This window comes from Notolepis coatsorum, assembly GCF_963971535.1.
Source record: "Notolepis coatsorum genome assembly, chromosome: 8".
Taxonomy (NCBI): domain Eukaryota; kingdom Metazoa; phylum Chordata; class Actinopteri; order Aulopiformes; family Paralepididae; genus Notolepis; species Notolepis coatsorum.
Window position 1 is genome coordinate 61,345,273 of NC_140172.1, and position 15,837 is coordinate 61,361,109.

At 43.9% G+C, this 15,837-nt stretch overlaps 1 protein-coding gene across 1 annotated transcript in view; it reads right to left on the reverse strand.

Moving 5' to 3' along the window:
* The window catches only part of LOC311233869 (connector enhancer of kinase suppressor of ras 2-like), a gene marked incomplete at both ends in the record, with an annotated part of 244,093 nt that overhangs the window by 120,939 nt on the left and 107,317 nt on the right, over positions 1-15,837 (reverse strand). Inside the window, 2 exon segments of the mRNA XM_084320929.1 lie at positions 1,514-1,601; positions 3,920-4,122. Of these exon segments, the coding sequence (XP_084177055.1) occupies positions 1,514-1,601; positions 3,920-4,122 (291 nt within the window).

Below are 15,837 nucleotides of genomic sequence, written 5' to 3' on the forward strand. Positions count from 1 at the left end.
TCTACCAAAAATATATATATAAAAAAAAAATGCAGTCAATTTACACACACAGCCACGTTTTTATGCCTTGTGGGGACATTCCATTGACTTACGTACATTTTTAATCCCTTACCATCTAACCTGAACCATACTCATTATGCTTATCGTAACCTTAACCTAACCGTAAAATAGCCCCTTGTGCGTTTTGGGGTGTGACCAATTGTCCCAAGTTGAAGAATGTCTTGTTTTGTCTCAGTTCTTGCTTGGCCCCCAATGAGGATATGAAAACAAGGACACACATAATATAGGACACACACACACACACACACACACACACACACACACACACACACACACACACACACACACACACACACACACACACACACACACACACACACACACACACACACACACACACACACACACACACACACACACACACACACACACACACACACACACACACACACACACACACACACACACACACACACACACACACACACACACGCCGGTGGAGGCCGTGTGTGACTGTGTGCCAAACTTAAAGGGGTATTTCCCATAGTAGAACTTGTCAAGTTGCATCAGTCTTACCCATATCTAAGTGCATCTACATGTAACCATAGTGACCACTGCTGTCTCTGTCGTCTGCTGTCACCACCATTCCTCCCAGGTGTCAGGCTCCTCATTCACTTCCATTCATTTTGAGGATTTTAAATATTACACTTCTTTTTATTTATTTATTTTTATCTTTTTCCCCCTCCCTTTTTCTCCGTTTTTCTCCCATCCCAATGTTAGTCGTTATGCCAATTCCCAATCCCCTTCCTGGTCGCTGCGCACTCTACCCCCTACAGTCGGTCTGGGAGAGTGAAGGCTATCACATGCTTCCTCCGACACATGTGTAGCCAATCAACCGCTTCTTTTCACCTGGCAGCGCGGACTCTCACTGAGAGGGTGTAACGTGTGGAAGGATCACACTTAGATCCTTTCCTCGCTGAGCAGGCGCCCCGACCGAACTGTAGGAGTCGCTGTTTACAACGACCAGGACCCACACACCGGCTTTCCCACCCTCTAACACTGTTAGTACGACGGCCGGCCAAGCCGGAAGCAACGCAGAGAGCTGGGCTCGATACCAGTATCTCCTGCGTTGGTGGCGAGCACCTTGCCCACTGCGCCACCCGGCCGCCCTTAAATATCACACTTCTAAAGTATAAACAAACACTCACACATTCACACACTGTCGGCGGAGGAAACCATGTGAGGTGCCAACCTGCTCATCGGGAGCAGTTAGGGGTAAGTGTCTTGCTCAAGGACACTTCGACATGCTACCTTCTGATGAATGAATGAATGAATGAAAACTATGTGATTACCAGACGACTGCTCTAGCTCCAGAGCCACTGTCGTTGCATCTGAACATACAGTTACAAATACTTTACTGAGGGGGAAGGGTAGACTGCACAGACTGCAGACTGCGTTAAAACTTGGGTCTTGCCCGTGTGACGGCAGGGCTGTGTTTTACTGTGTTTCTTACCTGTTGCACAATAGTAGTGAGCTCAAGACACAGCTGGATCACATTGTTCCGTGTTATAGAGTAGTCTGCCACTGCAGCAAATGGGGATCTGAAAAAGAAGTAACACCTGAAATTAACCATTAGATCATTCTTAATTATAGCACCATTCACTGGTCAATACGCAGCATATATACACACGCACACCAAGCCTAATCTTTTCAATTCTGATTTGGTCCACTTTCACATGTGTGCCTGAATCAGATACAGGTCTGATTTTTTGCAATGCGATCTCAGTCTGAACAGTCATGTCAGAATTCATGCGACTTTTACGTCACTCTAGATTGACATAAAAGTCGCATTTAAAAGATAATGTGAAAAGCCAAACAACAAAAAAATCTGATCTGAGCGATAAATCAGAAATGAGCACTAAGGCTTGCAGTGTGAACGTAGCCTTAGGACAGTTTGTATTGTCCTGCATTTGTGTCCAACTTTGCTGTTCTCAAGTAAGAACCACACGTTCCTTGGCCTAGTTAACACTGCTGCAAATTACTACAATGTTGAACCCTCCAAGGTCTAGGCACTTTTTAGAGGGTTGTAGAGAAGCCTGGTTATTGAGTCTGGTTATTGAGGAACGTGGTTATTGAGGGTGAGATTCAAGTGTTCTACATCTACACCATTGGAAAGCTGGGACCCTAAAGAAGACATTTGAGATGCATCTCAACACTGTATGTAAATATTGTATGTATTACTATGTAGCTAACATTGCTCACCTGTTAAAATGTTGACTGTTTAGAGTGTAAACAGGTAATAAAAGAAAATATGAATTCACCTATAATGACCATTCCCACACTCAATTATGTGTAATAAGTTGCAGTAGCAATTATTTGGGTCGATACCCAAAAATACACAGGTTTGGTGAAATCGAACCTTCTTACTCAAGAATTTAATAAATGTTTTCAAAATTCCTGCCAAAAGACCACATGAACACCTTGTGACCTTAAAGAACACTTCATAAGTTCATACAGTGATTTTTTTTATCAATAATAAATACCATTTATATATTTTATATCCAGTGTATACTCTACTGCCCTCATGTTAGATAGTGCCCGATCTAAACTCTGTGCCTTTTTAACACCTTGCAGGAAAACTTAACCCAGGCCAAGGTTATCACATTTTCTCAGACAAAGTCCCTTTACTCAGACAACTCAGCCCATTACAGCAGCAAATATCACAAATATTGAACATGTTACAAGTACCTGGGAGTCTGGTTGGACCTTAACTTCAAAGAGCACATCTGCAAACTGACAAAGAAAACTCAAAGTTAAGCTTGGTTAACATAGCTTTTCTGCTTTTCCCATTATGCCAGGCAAAGACTAGTCTCCTCAACCTCCTCACCAGTTCTAGACTACGATGACATGATTTATATGCACGCCCCGGTCTCTGCACTCTGCACTCCAGACTCTTGGATTCCCTTTACCATTCAGCTTTACATTGTATTACTAATCTCTTGGACCACTAACCCACCACTGTGTCTTGTATCAGAAACTACACTGGAACTCATTAGTCACCAGAAGATAAACTGGTATATTTTTATTCACAAGACCATCACTGGTAAACTGCCCTCTTACTTGGCCTACTCTCCACCAATGTCTATAGCTTAAGACCACAGCCCTGCTTCTTAAAGTCCCCAGAGTCACAACTGTGACAAAGACAAAAGACATGTGATTACTTTGCACCCTGGTCCTCTAACAAGCTCCAGCTTGACCTCTTTAAATCAGTTCAAACTAATTATTCTTTGTCTTCTCATGCCGGATGTGTGCTTCCTTGGAAAAGAGATTATGAATCTTGATGGGACTTCCTGGTAAAATAAAGGTTACAAATAAAATATAAAAGATTTGCAATATGATATTTTTCCCATATCAATCAGCCTCAATACATACATACGTGCATGTGCGCGCGCACACACACACACACACACTCACGTGCGCGCACACACGCACACACACACACACATGCACGTGCGCACACACACACACACACACTGGTGCAGTCATACAAAGCAATTAGGAGAGATGAACAGAATGGACATGCCCAGTGTCTTCATGGCTGACCTCTTATATAACTTGTATAAATGCTTTGCTCACGTTTTATTTTCCAGCTGATTGCTTATGGAAATTGCATAATGAAACAGATGCATTTGTGTTATGAGTAATTTCCAAAACACAGTGCACCAACCATTGTGTGTGTGTGTGTGTGTGTGTGTGTGTGTGTGTGTGTGTGTGTGTGTGTGTGTGTGTGTGTGTGTGTGTGTGTGTGTGTGTGTGTGTGTGTGTGTTTTGCGTGCAAGTCATGTGCACCATACTGCATGTCTCTGAATAATTTGTACTGTATATGTTGTGTGTGCGTGCAGTGTGTTGTAAGTCTCACCTATCCAGCCAGGCCAGCAGGCTCTTGGCAGAAGCGATGAGGTCCACCACGGAGGTCAGGAAGTCGTTGGGCAGCTTGCGGGTGGCACGGCCGTCGTAGTGTCCGCTGCGCCGTCTCCCCGTGATGAAGCTCTGCAGGTTCGTGGCGGACGCATGGAGCTTATGAGAAAGAGTCTTCAGGTTCTCCGTCTCTAGACCGTAGTTCTAAAGAAGAGGGTACAGAAGTATTTATGATCATGGCTGGACGATGTGGCCAACATATTATATCACAATATTAACCGCTTTCTTAACTCATTCAATGCCAGTCACGAGTATAGTTGGGTTAACTAGCCAACCGTTCAGCGCTAATCACGAGTATAGTCGGGTTTTAATCGTTATTTCTTTTATTAGCTATATCCATTCATTTTCATCCATCCAGCCTGATGTTATCATTGGGAATGGGTCTGAGCTCGCAAAAGGGCAAATACCGCCGCCTACGCCTTCTAGCAGGTATTGCACTCTATTAGAAATGGTGTAGTTTCTTTTCAGGGCCAATCTGAGCCATGCGGGCGGGGTTTAAATACTCAGACGAGGCAGGCCTTTACAAGGATGGCATGGTACACTAACCCCGCCCGCCCGTTCATGTGTAACGCTCGGTAATGTGGGACGGACCTCCACGAGCAGTATTTGGAATGGCGATCAGATAATTGGATTATTTCTTTTGCATTACACCAGATACCAGGTAAGGACTCTATATATAAAAGCTTGCGTTGATCTGATATTTCTTTCTACCCCGAAAGTGGCTGTCTGTGTGTGGCTGTGTGCCGTTGAGTGGGAGGAGGTGACGGGGGAGCGCCGCGCTCCAGGGCCCTTTTCATTCTTGCATGAGGAAGGATAATAACGATAATCTAGCGTTGATTTCAGGATGATTAGATAATCAGGCGAAAAATTACAACGTGTTTAGTGTATTCCACTAAAGGGCTATTATCTCGTCTTTTCCTGGGATTACTAAGAATCACTAAAACTATACTCATATTCAAAACGGTATAAAATGGAAATGTACAGATGAAAAAACAATGTTTCGTGCATGTTGACTGGAAGCAACTCACTGACAGTCGACGGGTGTATTAGACCCATAGCTATAATATAAGATATATTTTAAGCACTTGGAAGTGAACAAAGCGCCCCATTGACTTACAGCACTGGCGTAATAGCACCCTCTGGCGCTCCGACCCGTGGCGCAGAATGAGTTAAAGGTGCACAATGTGTACACAATGTACAAAAGGCTTTTGGAAATTGTGTTTCCTAGTTAAGACATACACAGTCCTCATATCCCTCCTAGTTACAGATACACACAGTCCTTATATCCCTCCTAGTTACTCATACACAGTCCTCATATCCCTCCTAGTTACACATACACAGTCCTCATATCCCTCCCAGTTTCACCCTCACCATAGACAACTCCTTGGTTTCCCCCTCCCCCAAGTTCAAGAGTCTGGGTGTCGTCCTCGACAGCACCCTATCATTCCATTCCCACATCAACAACAGTTACAACACCATCCGGTTCGCCTACTTCCACCTTTGCAACATCAACCGCCTCCGCCCTTCACTCACTCCTAACCGCGCCGCAATCCTGGTCCACTTCCCGCTTGGATTACTGCAACTTCCTTCTCTTTGGTCTCCCCCACAAACTCCTCCATAAGCTCCAACTGGTCCAGAACGCTGCTGCCCGTATAATAACCAGAACCCCTGTCATCATTTACATCACCCCCGTCCTACGCCAACTACACTGGCTTCCCATTAAACACTGCATAGATTACAAGATCCTCCTCCATACATTCAAGGCCATCCATAACCTCGCCCCTCCATACCTGTCCGACCTCCTCCACATCAACATTCCCACCCGGTCCCTCAGGTCTGCCTCCTCCATCAACCTGACCGTCCCCCCAGCCTGTCTGTCCACCATGGGGTCAAGAGCCTTCAGTTGCTCTGCCCCTCGCCTCTGGAACTCCCTCCCCTCCCGACATCAGGAACATTGACGCCATCATCCCATTTAACCCTTTAATCGCCAATGACATGTTTAGACGTCATTCCTCGCCATGCGTAATCTGCCAAATTACGTTTTACAGCGTCTTTGAGATCAATATTTCAAAAATAGATCTCCTCTCAACTCTCCAACGGTTCAAGACCGCCATCTGGTGGCCGATCGGCGAGGTGCCAAAACCGGAAGTGATCGGCCGGAAGTGGTGCTCACCCATATTTCGTCCGGCCACTCGCTATCGCTCGCGGGACTCCATCTTGATACACTGGATATCGATCCGTTGCCAATAACTCGATAAACAACATGATTTGGACGTATATAGTATTATACAACCTGGAACTGGACCAACTAGATCGACATCCCATAATAACTATCTTTTTGCTCCACGCTGATCGCCCATCAGCGTGTTTGTTTGATTATTATTATACATACAAACTGCTCTGATCTATATATCACCCATACTACATAAATGATTTAACGTCGGCCACAGACTTATAACCCCCCCCCCCCCCCCCCTCCGGTCACCAGCAGATGATGAGGCATGACGTTTAAGACCTTGTACAATTGAAATTTTTTATCTGACGTCAATCGGTATCAAACTACATTTGATGATCTAATATATGTATTTATGGCTATAACTCACGTTCTATGGAATGCATTTCATTGTATACTTGTATGCCGTGACAAATAAAACTCTTGACTTGACTTGATGCTGCAGAAAACGATAAAAACATATTTATACTTTAGACCGTATTTTAGTATGAATGTGTGAATGAAAAAGTAGAACGTTGCTACATCCTAAACGATAGATACTTGATGTTGAATGGGCCATAGTAATGTCAATTTAGCAATACAATTAAAAAAGTTATAGACCTGCAAAGAAGGGGAACATCTCCATAGACTTACAGTGGTGGCAGAGAAGGGATTAAGATCAGAATAATCTCTGGCATATAAAGGGTTAAAACCCACCTCAAAACCCACCTGTTTAGGCAGGCGTATGTCTGATTTTATTTTAAACTTGATTGTGATTGTAAATGAACTGTTTTTAATTGTTGTACGGCAACCTTGAGTGTCCTGAAAGGCGCCTTATAAATAATATGCATTATTATTATTATTATTATTATTATTATTATTATTATTATTATTATTATTATTATTATTATTATTATTATTATTATTATTATTATTATTATTATTATTATTATTATTATTAGTTACTGTTACGACCAAGCCTATGTGACTTGCCCTAAGGCCTCAATTGTCACAAGAATATGGCTCGTTTTACCCGGTAGGCGTTGGTTGTAGCATGGTGGATAACAAGGAAGTCGGACACGTTTTACCAAAAATAATAAATTAATTTAATAACTATTTAAAGAACAAAAAAGAATGGAGAGCTGGGTGCTCCAGCCTCCATGGTTCAGGATATAATCAAAAAGGGAAAAAATGGACAAAAATACAGCAAGAGCAAAATGGTAAAAATTGTGAGAGCACAGGTGAGAGCACTTCTGGTGAGCACTCTGGTAAGCGACTGTGACGAGTGACAAGTGACAACTGCAGTGACAAGCTCCTGGGCCCTCATTTATCAACAATTCTTAGAAAGTGTTCTATTTTCGTTCTTAAGCACAGAATTTAGAATGTGTGTACGTACAGAAAAATCGGGATTTATCACACGTGCGTACACAGGTTCTACGCACACTCCGTGTTGATAAATACCATTTGTTCTACGCTCCGCGCTCGTGCACGAAGTATTTGCATATAGAACCGCCCGTAATTAACCATATACGGTAATGAAACACCCCCATGAAATGTGGAAAAGTGGACTAAGCCGAGCAAAGCGTGTTATGGGAGAAATACGCGACAGGCTGACAGACATGTACACGTACGGTGATGTCAGATATGATATCTATTAACTTCCTAAAGACCATTGCTGCCTGGGCAGCACAAACACTAATAAAGACCATTAACCACTGTTTGCCATTGGCGTCATTAATAACCATGCTGGAATATGACTGCCTTTTCTTCGTTTCATTCGATTAATACCCAGGGATTAAAGTTCTCCGTCAATTTGATTCCAAATCGCGACGGATTTTCCATCAATTTTCTACCTGCATATGATTTGTAGAGGCATACAATCTATTTTGATGTCGGTATTAGGTAGCCTATATAAACAATAATACGAGAGCATATACAAGAACAATGAATCTCACTGCCATGTAGCCTACACCATGTGTAGCATGCCTATATGTGATTAATACAAACTTGAACTTGAATTCCATCATGTCTGTGTGCGGGAGCTCACAAGGCTGTTGTCACAATGTAAATAAAAACGTGCACTGAAAAGTTACAGTATGTAGTTGGTTGATTATTTGTATGACAGTCAGTAAACCCTTGCAAAAAGTATCCGTTTTATTTAATTAATTGAAAACATGCAGCATTGCCTTCCTCCCGGCATGCAGCAACAACATGTATCAGGCAAATGCGCATCGCAACACTGACTGAGTGGAATCCCTTTCTATTCACATAACTGCATTTGTGATGGAGCTTTGACAGCTACATAGGTGTTACAGTAACAGTCTATTGCTCGATCCATCTCCAATATCACGATGGACCGTGCCGGTGGCCAAAGACCCGAGGGTGGAGAGGACTTGAATGTGCATGGGGATGGCATTTGTGCGTTTTGTTCCACGCTCCAATTTCGGTCTCAAATTGTGGTACAAATGAAGGAGGTGTCTCGGGTATAACGGACTCTAGTTAATATTATGTTCTCTTGGCAATTATACTGCCCCTCATTCATTAATTCATTCCTATCTGCTATCTCTGAAAACAGTTCCCCGTGGAGCGCAGTCAGTGCACCCCATAGTATTCCGATAACCCTATATATAAACCATGCTGCATTAATTCGGAAAGAAAGACCTATTCCTAATGTTATATTTATAGGGTTTGACAATAATTACACTACTGTCGCTATTTCACAATGAACTATAATGAATTACGGGTCATACAGAACACGCCAGTGTTGAAAATAATGCACGGAAGCTTATTTTCGCGTTGCAAAATTCATATTCTACCGCTGGGAGCCAGGTATGCATGCTCCGAGCTGTGCATAAATATACGCACAAAGTCAAGCACACGTTCAAATTGATAAGTCACACACTTTGCTTAGAAATGAACGTACGCACGGGTTACGCACATATCTGTGCATACGCACCATTGATAAATGAGGGCCCTGGTCTGTTTGTAGGGTGTGTGGAGCCTCGTCACCACACCTGTGATCAATTACAAGAGCAGCCATGTAAATTACAAGAAAACAACAGTGTGTCAATCACACCTCACCAATTAGTGACACCACACTTAAACCACAATGTGAATATACACCACAGACAGTAAGTATACCCTCCACCATATGAAGGTACACATAACAGTTACCAGTGATGTACCTGAACGCGTTCAATGAACGATCGTTCATGAACGCGTTCGTATTTTGGGCAAACTTGAACTGAACGTACTGTATATCCGCTAAATGAACGTAATTGAGAACGCGTTCATTCTCAGCCCTGTGTAACGGAGTTCAAAAGTGCGTTCATTCTCAGCACTCTATTATAACGGCGTTCAAAGATGTGCCATATTTCATAATGCATTTCAGCCGAAAACTCAGTTAAAACACTGTAAACAGGCTTAAAAATTATGCGTAAAACCACCCGATCTGGCAACCAGCCTGTCACCCCCTGCTACGTCATCAGACTCCTCCTCACAACAAGCAGTGGAACAGGAATCTGCGCGCAGAAGCCGAGAGCTGCAGCAGCAGCAGCACTCTCTCAGTCGGAGTCAGACTCTACCTCTAGACGTCACGTCGGCGTATGCATTTAAAAGAGTTTACAATTCAAACTATTTGATAAACTTCTACTTTCAGCCCGGAAATGCATTCTGATAAACTGAATTAAGGATAAGCCTCCATTTTTACAAATGTGGTATAGAGAGATCTTCGGTGTGCTCCTACCCCATGAAAGACACTGTGCAATGCATAGAGTCAACGACGCTTCCTTTCAGGAGGTGTGGGCCCCACTATTAGACTATTTTCCTGCTGAAATGTATCGGATCCTTCTAAAGGCCCAGAGCCCCATTGTATGGACAGACCTAGGATAGGAAAAAATAAATATATGTATGTCTACATGTGAATGCGCTCGAGGCAAGTGCAAGTGCCTGTCTTGGTCTGCTTTCCTTTTTGCTTGTTTTTCTTTTTGTTTTGTTTTTGCTTGCTTATGGTGTGGATGATGGCATAGAGATGAACTGGAGGAGTAAGTAACTGTACGTGAAAAATCTATAATAAAAAAAAAGTTTAAAAAGAACTAAATTACTTCATTTTTGAAACCATGAACTTTAGTTCAACATTTTGAATTATGAACTATGAACTGAACTAGTTCATTTAAAAAATTTTGAACTGTGAACTGAACTAGTTCATGTAGAAAGTGAACTTTCCCAACACTGACAGTTACACATGCACACAGTCCTCATATCCCTCCTAGTTACACATACACACAGTCCTCATATCCCTCCTAGTTACACAGGCACACAGTCCTCATATCCCTCCTATTTACACATACACACAGTCCTCATATACCTCTTGGTTTCACATACACAGTCCTCATATCCCTCCTAGTTACACACACACAGTCCTCATATCCCTCCTAGTTACACATACTGTACACACAGTCCTCATATCCCTCCTAGTTACACATACACACAGTATCGCTGTTACATCACGCCCACCGCATAGTTAAGCTGAATACCGCATCACCGCTGTTTTTTATAAGAAGAAGAAGAAGAAGAAGAAGAAGAAGAAGAAGAAGAAGAAGAAGAAGAAGAAGAAGAAGAAGAAGAAGAAGAAGAAGAAGAAGAAGAAGAAGAAGAAGAAGAAGAAGAAGAAGAAGAAGAAGAAGAAGAAGAAGAAGAAGAAGAAGAAAGGGTCGGGGGGGTAACCGCCGGGCGCTACCACCAGGGCTAGAGACTAACGATGTCCCGTCGTCCCCTGGACGATCAAATATTGATTTGGGACGGACAGAAATCTTTGCTGAGACGCAAACGGGGACGGAGGATTTTTTTTCTCTCACAGCCACACTCTGCTGACCGTCTTGCCCCTCCTCCTCCTCCTCCTCCTCCTCCTCCTCCTCCTCCTCCTCCTCCTCCCAGACCCGTGGCATATTGTAAACAAACCCTCGAGTGCATGAGCACCGTCCTCAGAGCTCCTCTTTCAACATTTAACAAGCATTAAACAAAATGGCCCAGTCATCTATTAACTTTTGTTTAACACTATGACGACCGGCGGGGCCCGGCGATTTAGGCCTCAGAGGACAGCAGAAAGTAAACAAACCGATGTACTTTCTAAGAGCTTTATATATCATTTATAGTATTGCTATCTGTCCATTCTCATTGTCACTTGAGTGCATAAACCGTGCCGTCATAATGGCTTAAAGAAAATAAAAATCCATCGGTTGGTTGTCATTTTATAGCGTCGTGAATATAAGGTTTATCGCACTTTTCGTCTCGTCTTTTTTCCCGGGAGCTAGATAATAGGCTAAACGCCATTTCTGCTGTATATATACGAATGAAATAAAACAAACTGCGTAGCATCCGGACTATTACAGAGCATCTATGGATGAAATGGGGGCGGCGGGGAACGCCGATTACTATTATTGATTACCAATACAGTGTGCGTTCAATATAGCATTTTCTTTGACCGATCACGTTACGTTATAAAACAATGTCCAATCCAGCTGTAATTTGGGGTAATATTATCCTACCGTCAGGCCATGTGATCGCCGGCAGCATTTCCTCACCAGTCATCGGATTCTGGTAGATCGATATGCACATTGGCTAATCATAAATCCCATTATTCCACGCTGAAAAAAACGCTCGCCAAGCTGATCCAAGATGGAGGATGTTCGGCTGGGATCAAGGAACTATGATCCGCCCACACAACTGTACCTTTTTATTTTTTTTTAAATTCACATAATGATACTGCAGTGGAGCGATGGCGCCCCTAAGCGGTTATGACCGGTACTGCATGTTTCGAAAATAAAATATGTGAAAAGATGCTGGTAGTGGATCGGGTACCTAAGAAGTGTTATAAATATGGAATAAAACAATAACAACTCGTCACGTATATACTTGTGGCTCTGGTCCACAACGCTCTTTTTCGAAACACGTATATACTCGTTCTCGGACGGCATAGTGTTAATACATGAGGCGTTGTCTAATGTTATCTAGCTACTGATAGCTCCTGATATCAACGTCTGATATAATCAGTTTGGTATTCATTTCGCAAGTGCTGGCTAGCATTGGCTAACTAGCTATCGCTCGTGAGCTACCGAGCTAACGTTAGGGTGACCATATTTTGATTTCCAAAAAGGAGGACATGCTGGCCCCAGCCTCGAGATACTTAATGATACTTTGCACAATCGAAGCGGGCATGGCCACCTTCATTTCACTATGTCTTGTGTACTGTACTGTATGTGATGAATAAACCTCTTGAATCTTGAATCTCTACTCAAAGTTTACTCAAAGATGCCTTTATTGTTTTAACATATGCTTGGAAACATGCACCCAGAAAAGCAGCCATTTTTTTATACTTGAACTTGAGGACTGCATACTTTTTTTGCAAAGCTTATCTTTATACTCCCAAAGGTCAGTGAATACCACGATCACAACACCAGAGGGAGCTCCACAAATCATGTAAAACCCAGATTCGGCTCAAACAAGGGACTAAACACGTTTCGCAATTATGCCACAACAATGTGGAACGCCCTACCCAAAGCTGTAAAGGAATGTGAATCACTACCCACCTTCAAAAACACTCTCAAAGAACACCTACGGGAGACTGCAATTCAAAACTGGCCCCTACAAATGTCCTAACCCAGTTGTACAATAAAGACCAAGCATGGCTTTGTCAGTATTCCAATGTACAGCCCCACCCAACCCCACCCCACCTACCCAACCTCCTCCAATGTACAGTTTCTATGTCAAATGTATGTCAGTATTCCAATGTACAGTGTGTGTGTCCCCCCCACCTCCAAGGTACAGCCCCACCCCACCTACCCAACCTCCCCCAATGCACAGTTGCTATGTCAAATGTATATACACTCTTTTTCTGGATTTTTTTTAGTATCACAAACAGTACTGTATTTGAAAATCTGGTATGTCATAAATGTATAGATGTAGCAGTACTGTCTATCTGTATGTCGTGTGTGTCATATGATGAATTGAAAATGGGGGACCCTGATGGAAACAAGACGAAAGTCTCTCAGGTCTGCATCCTCTTAACAATTGTATGTATTGAGCTGTACTGTACTGTACCCATTCTGCAATCTGTTAATAAACTTTTCAATCAATCAATCAATCAATACATCATGCATAAGCCTGGTCTCTTTTGAAAGATAACATTCTGAAGTTACTAATGCAAAAAAGGAAAATCACTTTTAGTGCTAATGAAATAGAGTAGCATATAGGTCTGAACTTGAGTTGAACGTGAACTTGTGTACTCACATTTTTCTGCAGTGGTTGCAATATCCCAAATTTAACCACATAACATGCGCCCAGAAAAGTGGCAATTTATTTTTACCTGAACTTGAGGACTGCATACTTTTTTTGCAAAGCTTATCTTTATACTTTATGCTTATTTACATTTACATTTAGTCATTTAGCTGACGCTTTTATCCAAAACGACTTACAAGTTCTGTACGACAAGACAGCAAGAAGGGTACAACTCTATCAGCTGAGTAACAATGTTCATCAAGTGTTGCGTGTTACAGTGTAGGTTAGTTTATTAGGACAAGTGCATGACAGTAAGGTTAGTCAGGGTTAGATTTTTTTTTTTTTTTAATCATTTCAGATAGTGGTTGAAGAAGTGAGTCTTTAGTCGACGGCGAAAGATTGGACGGGATTCGGCTGTCCTAACTGGGATGGGTAGTTCATTCCACCATTGTGGGGCAAGGACTGAGAATAGGCGGCTTCTCTTTGATGACCCTCCGGGAGCTTGGATAGGAGTACAGTAGGTCTGAGGCGGCCAGAAGATGCAGAGCGTAGTGGTCTTGAGGGTGTGTAGTTAGAGACCATTGACCGGAGGTAGGCGGGAGCGGTTCCCTTTGCTGCACGGTATGCTAGGTTGAGGGCCTTGAAGCGGATACGTGCAGCAATGGGGAGCCAGTGCAGGTCCCTAAGAAGTGGGGTGACATGGGCCGACTTCGGTAGGTTTGATATCAGGCGGGCCGCTGCGTTTTGAATGAGTTGAAGAGGCTTGGTGGCAGTGGCCGGGAGGCCAGCTAGCAGTGCGTTGCAGTAGTCGAGGCGGGAGATGACTGTTGATTGGACGAGGAGTTGGGTGGCTTCTTTTGTCAGAAAGGGGCGTATCCTTCTGACGTTGCTCAGGAGGAATCTGCAGGTTCTGGTTGTCGCTGCGATGTGAGCAGAGAAGTTCAACTGGTCGTCAAGGACAACACCAAGGTTCTTGGCGGTTGGGGACGCGGTCACAGCTGCATTCTCAACTGTGATGGAGAGGTCGGTCAGGGGGGAGGATTTGGCCGGCAGGTGGAGCAATTCTGTTTTGCTTAGGTTCAGTTTGAGGTGGTTGGTCGTCATCCAGGCGGAGATGTCGGACAGACAGGCCGAGATCCGCTCAGAGACGTGGATATCTGAGGGAGGGAAGGAGAGGAAGAGTTGAGTATCATCGGCATAACAATGATATGAGAAGCCATGAGATAATGTTACCCAGTGATTTAGTGTAGAGGGAGAAGAGAAGGGGTCCTAGGACCGAGCCCTGGGGGACACCCGTCCGGAGGGGGCGGGTGGCCGACAGAGTCCCTCTCCATGACACTTGGTAGGAGCGGTCGTTGAGGTATGATGTCAGCCATGTCAGCGCAGATCCAGCCACTCCCATTCCTGCGAGGGCCGTGAGGAGGATCTGATGGTTGACTGTGTCGAAGGCTGCAGATAGATCTAGGAGAATCAGGACAGAGGAGAGGCCATTCGCTTTTGCTAAGTGAAGTGCCTCTGTGACCGCAATGAGGGCCGTTTCTGTGGAGTGGCCAGTCCGGAAGCCAGACTGATTGGGGTCTAGGAGGTCATTCTGTAAGAGATAAGCAGTAAGTTGGTTGGATACAGCACGTTCAAGTGTTTTAGAAAGAAAGGAGAGAAGAGAGACAGGACGATAGTTGGCTATGACGGTGGGGTTCAGGGTTGCTTTTTTTTATGAGGGGCGTGACTCTGGCTTGTTTTAGGGAGGTGGGGACCACCCCCGAGTTGAGTGAGGAGTTGATGGTTGCAGTTAGGAATGGGAGGATGTCCGGTGCTATGGTCTGGAGGAGTGGGGAGGGTAGCTGGTCCAGCTGGCATGTAGTCGGACGGTTCGACGTTACCAGTGTCAGGGTCTCGGCTTCTGTAATGGGAGAGAAAGATGACAGAGTGAAGGATGAGGTTCTCGATTCAGCGTTTGGAATGGGTGGGGGTTGGGAGAAGGAGCTGCGGATGTTCTCCACTTTTTCCTCAAAGAAGATCGCAAAGTCTTCGGCAGAAAAAGATGAGGGAGGAGGGGGTGGGGGGGGGAGTGAGGAGGGAGGACATGGTAGCATGCAGTTTGCGAAGATTCTTGGCAGAGGCCTCGATCCTATGGTGAAAGAAAGAAGCTTTGGCATTAGTAATGGTTTTGGAGAATGTTAACAAGAGGTTGTGATATGTGTCGATGTCAGCAGTGAGGCGTGATTTTCTATACTTCCTCTCAGCCGCTCTCAGGACCTGTCTTTGTTCTCTCACTGCATCCGTAAGCCATGGACTGGGTGGGGAACGGCGGGCAGGTTTCTCAACGAGGGGACAGAGCTTGTCAAAGGAGGTTGCAAGGGCTGAGAGGAGGG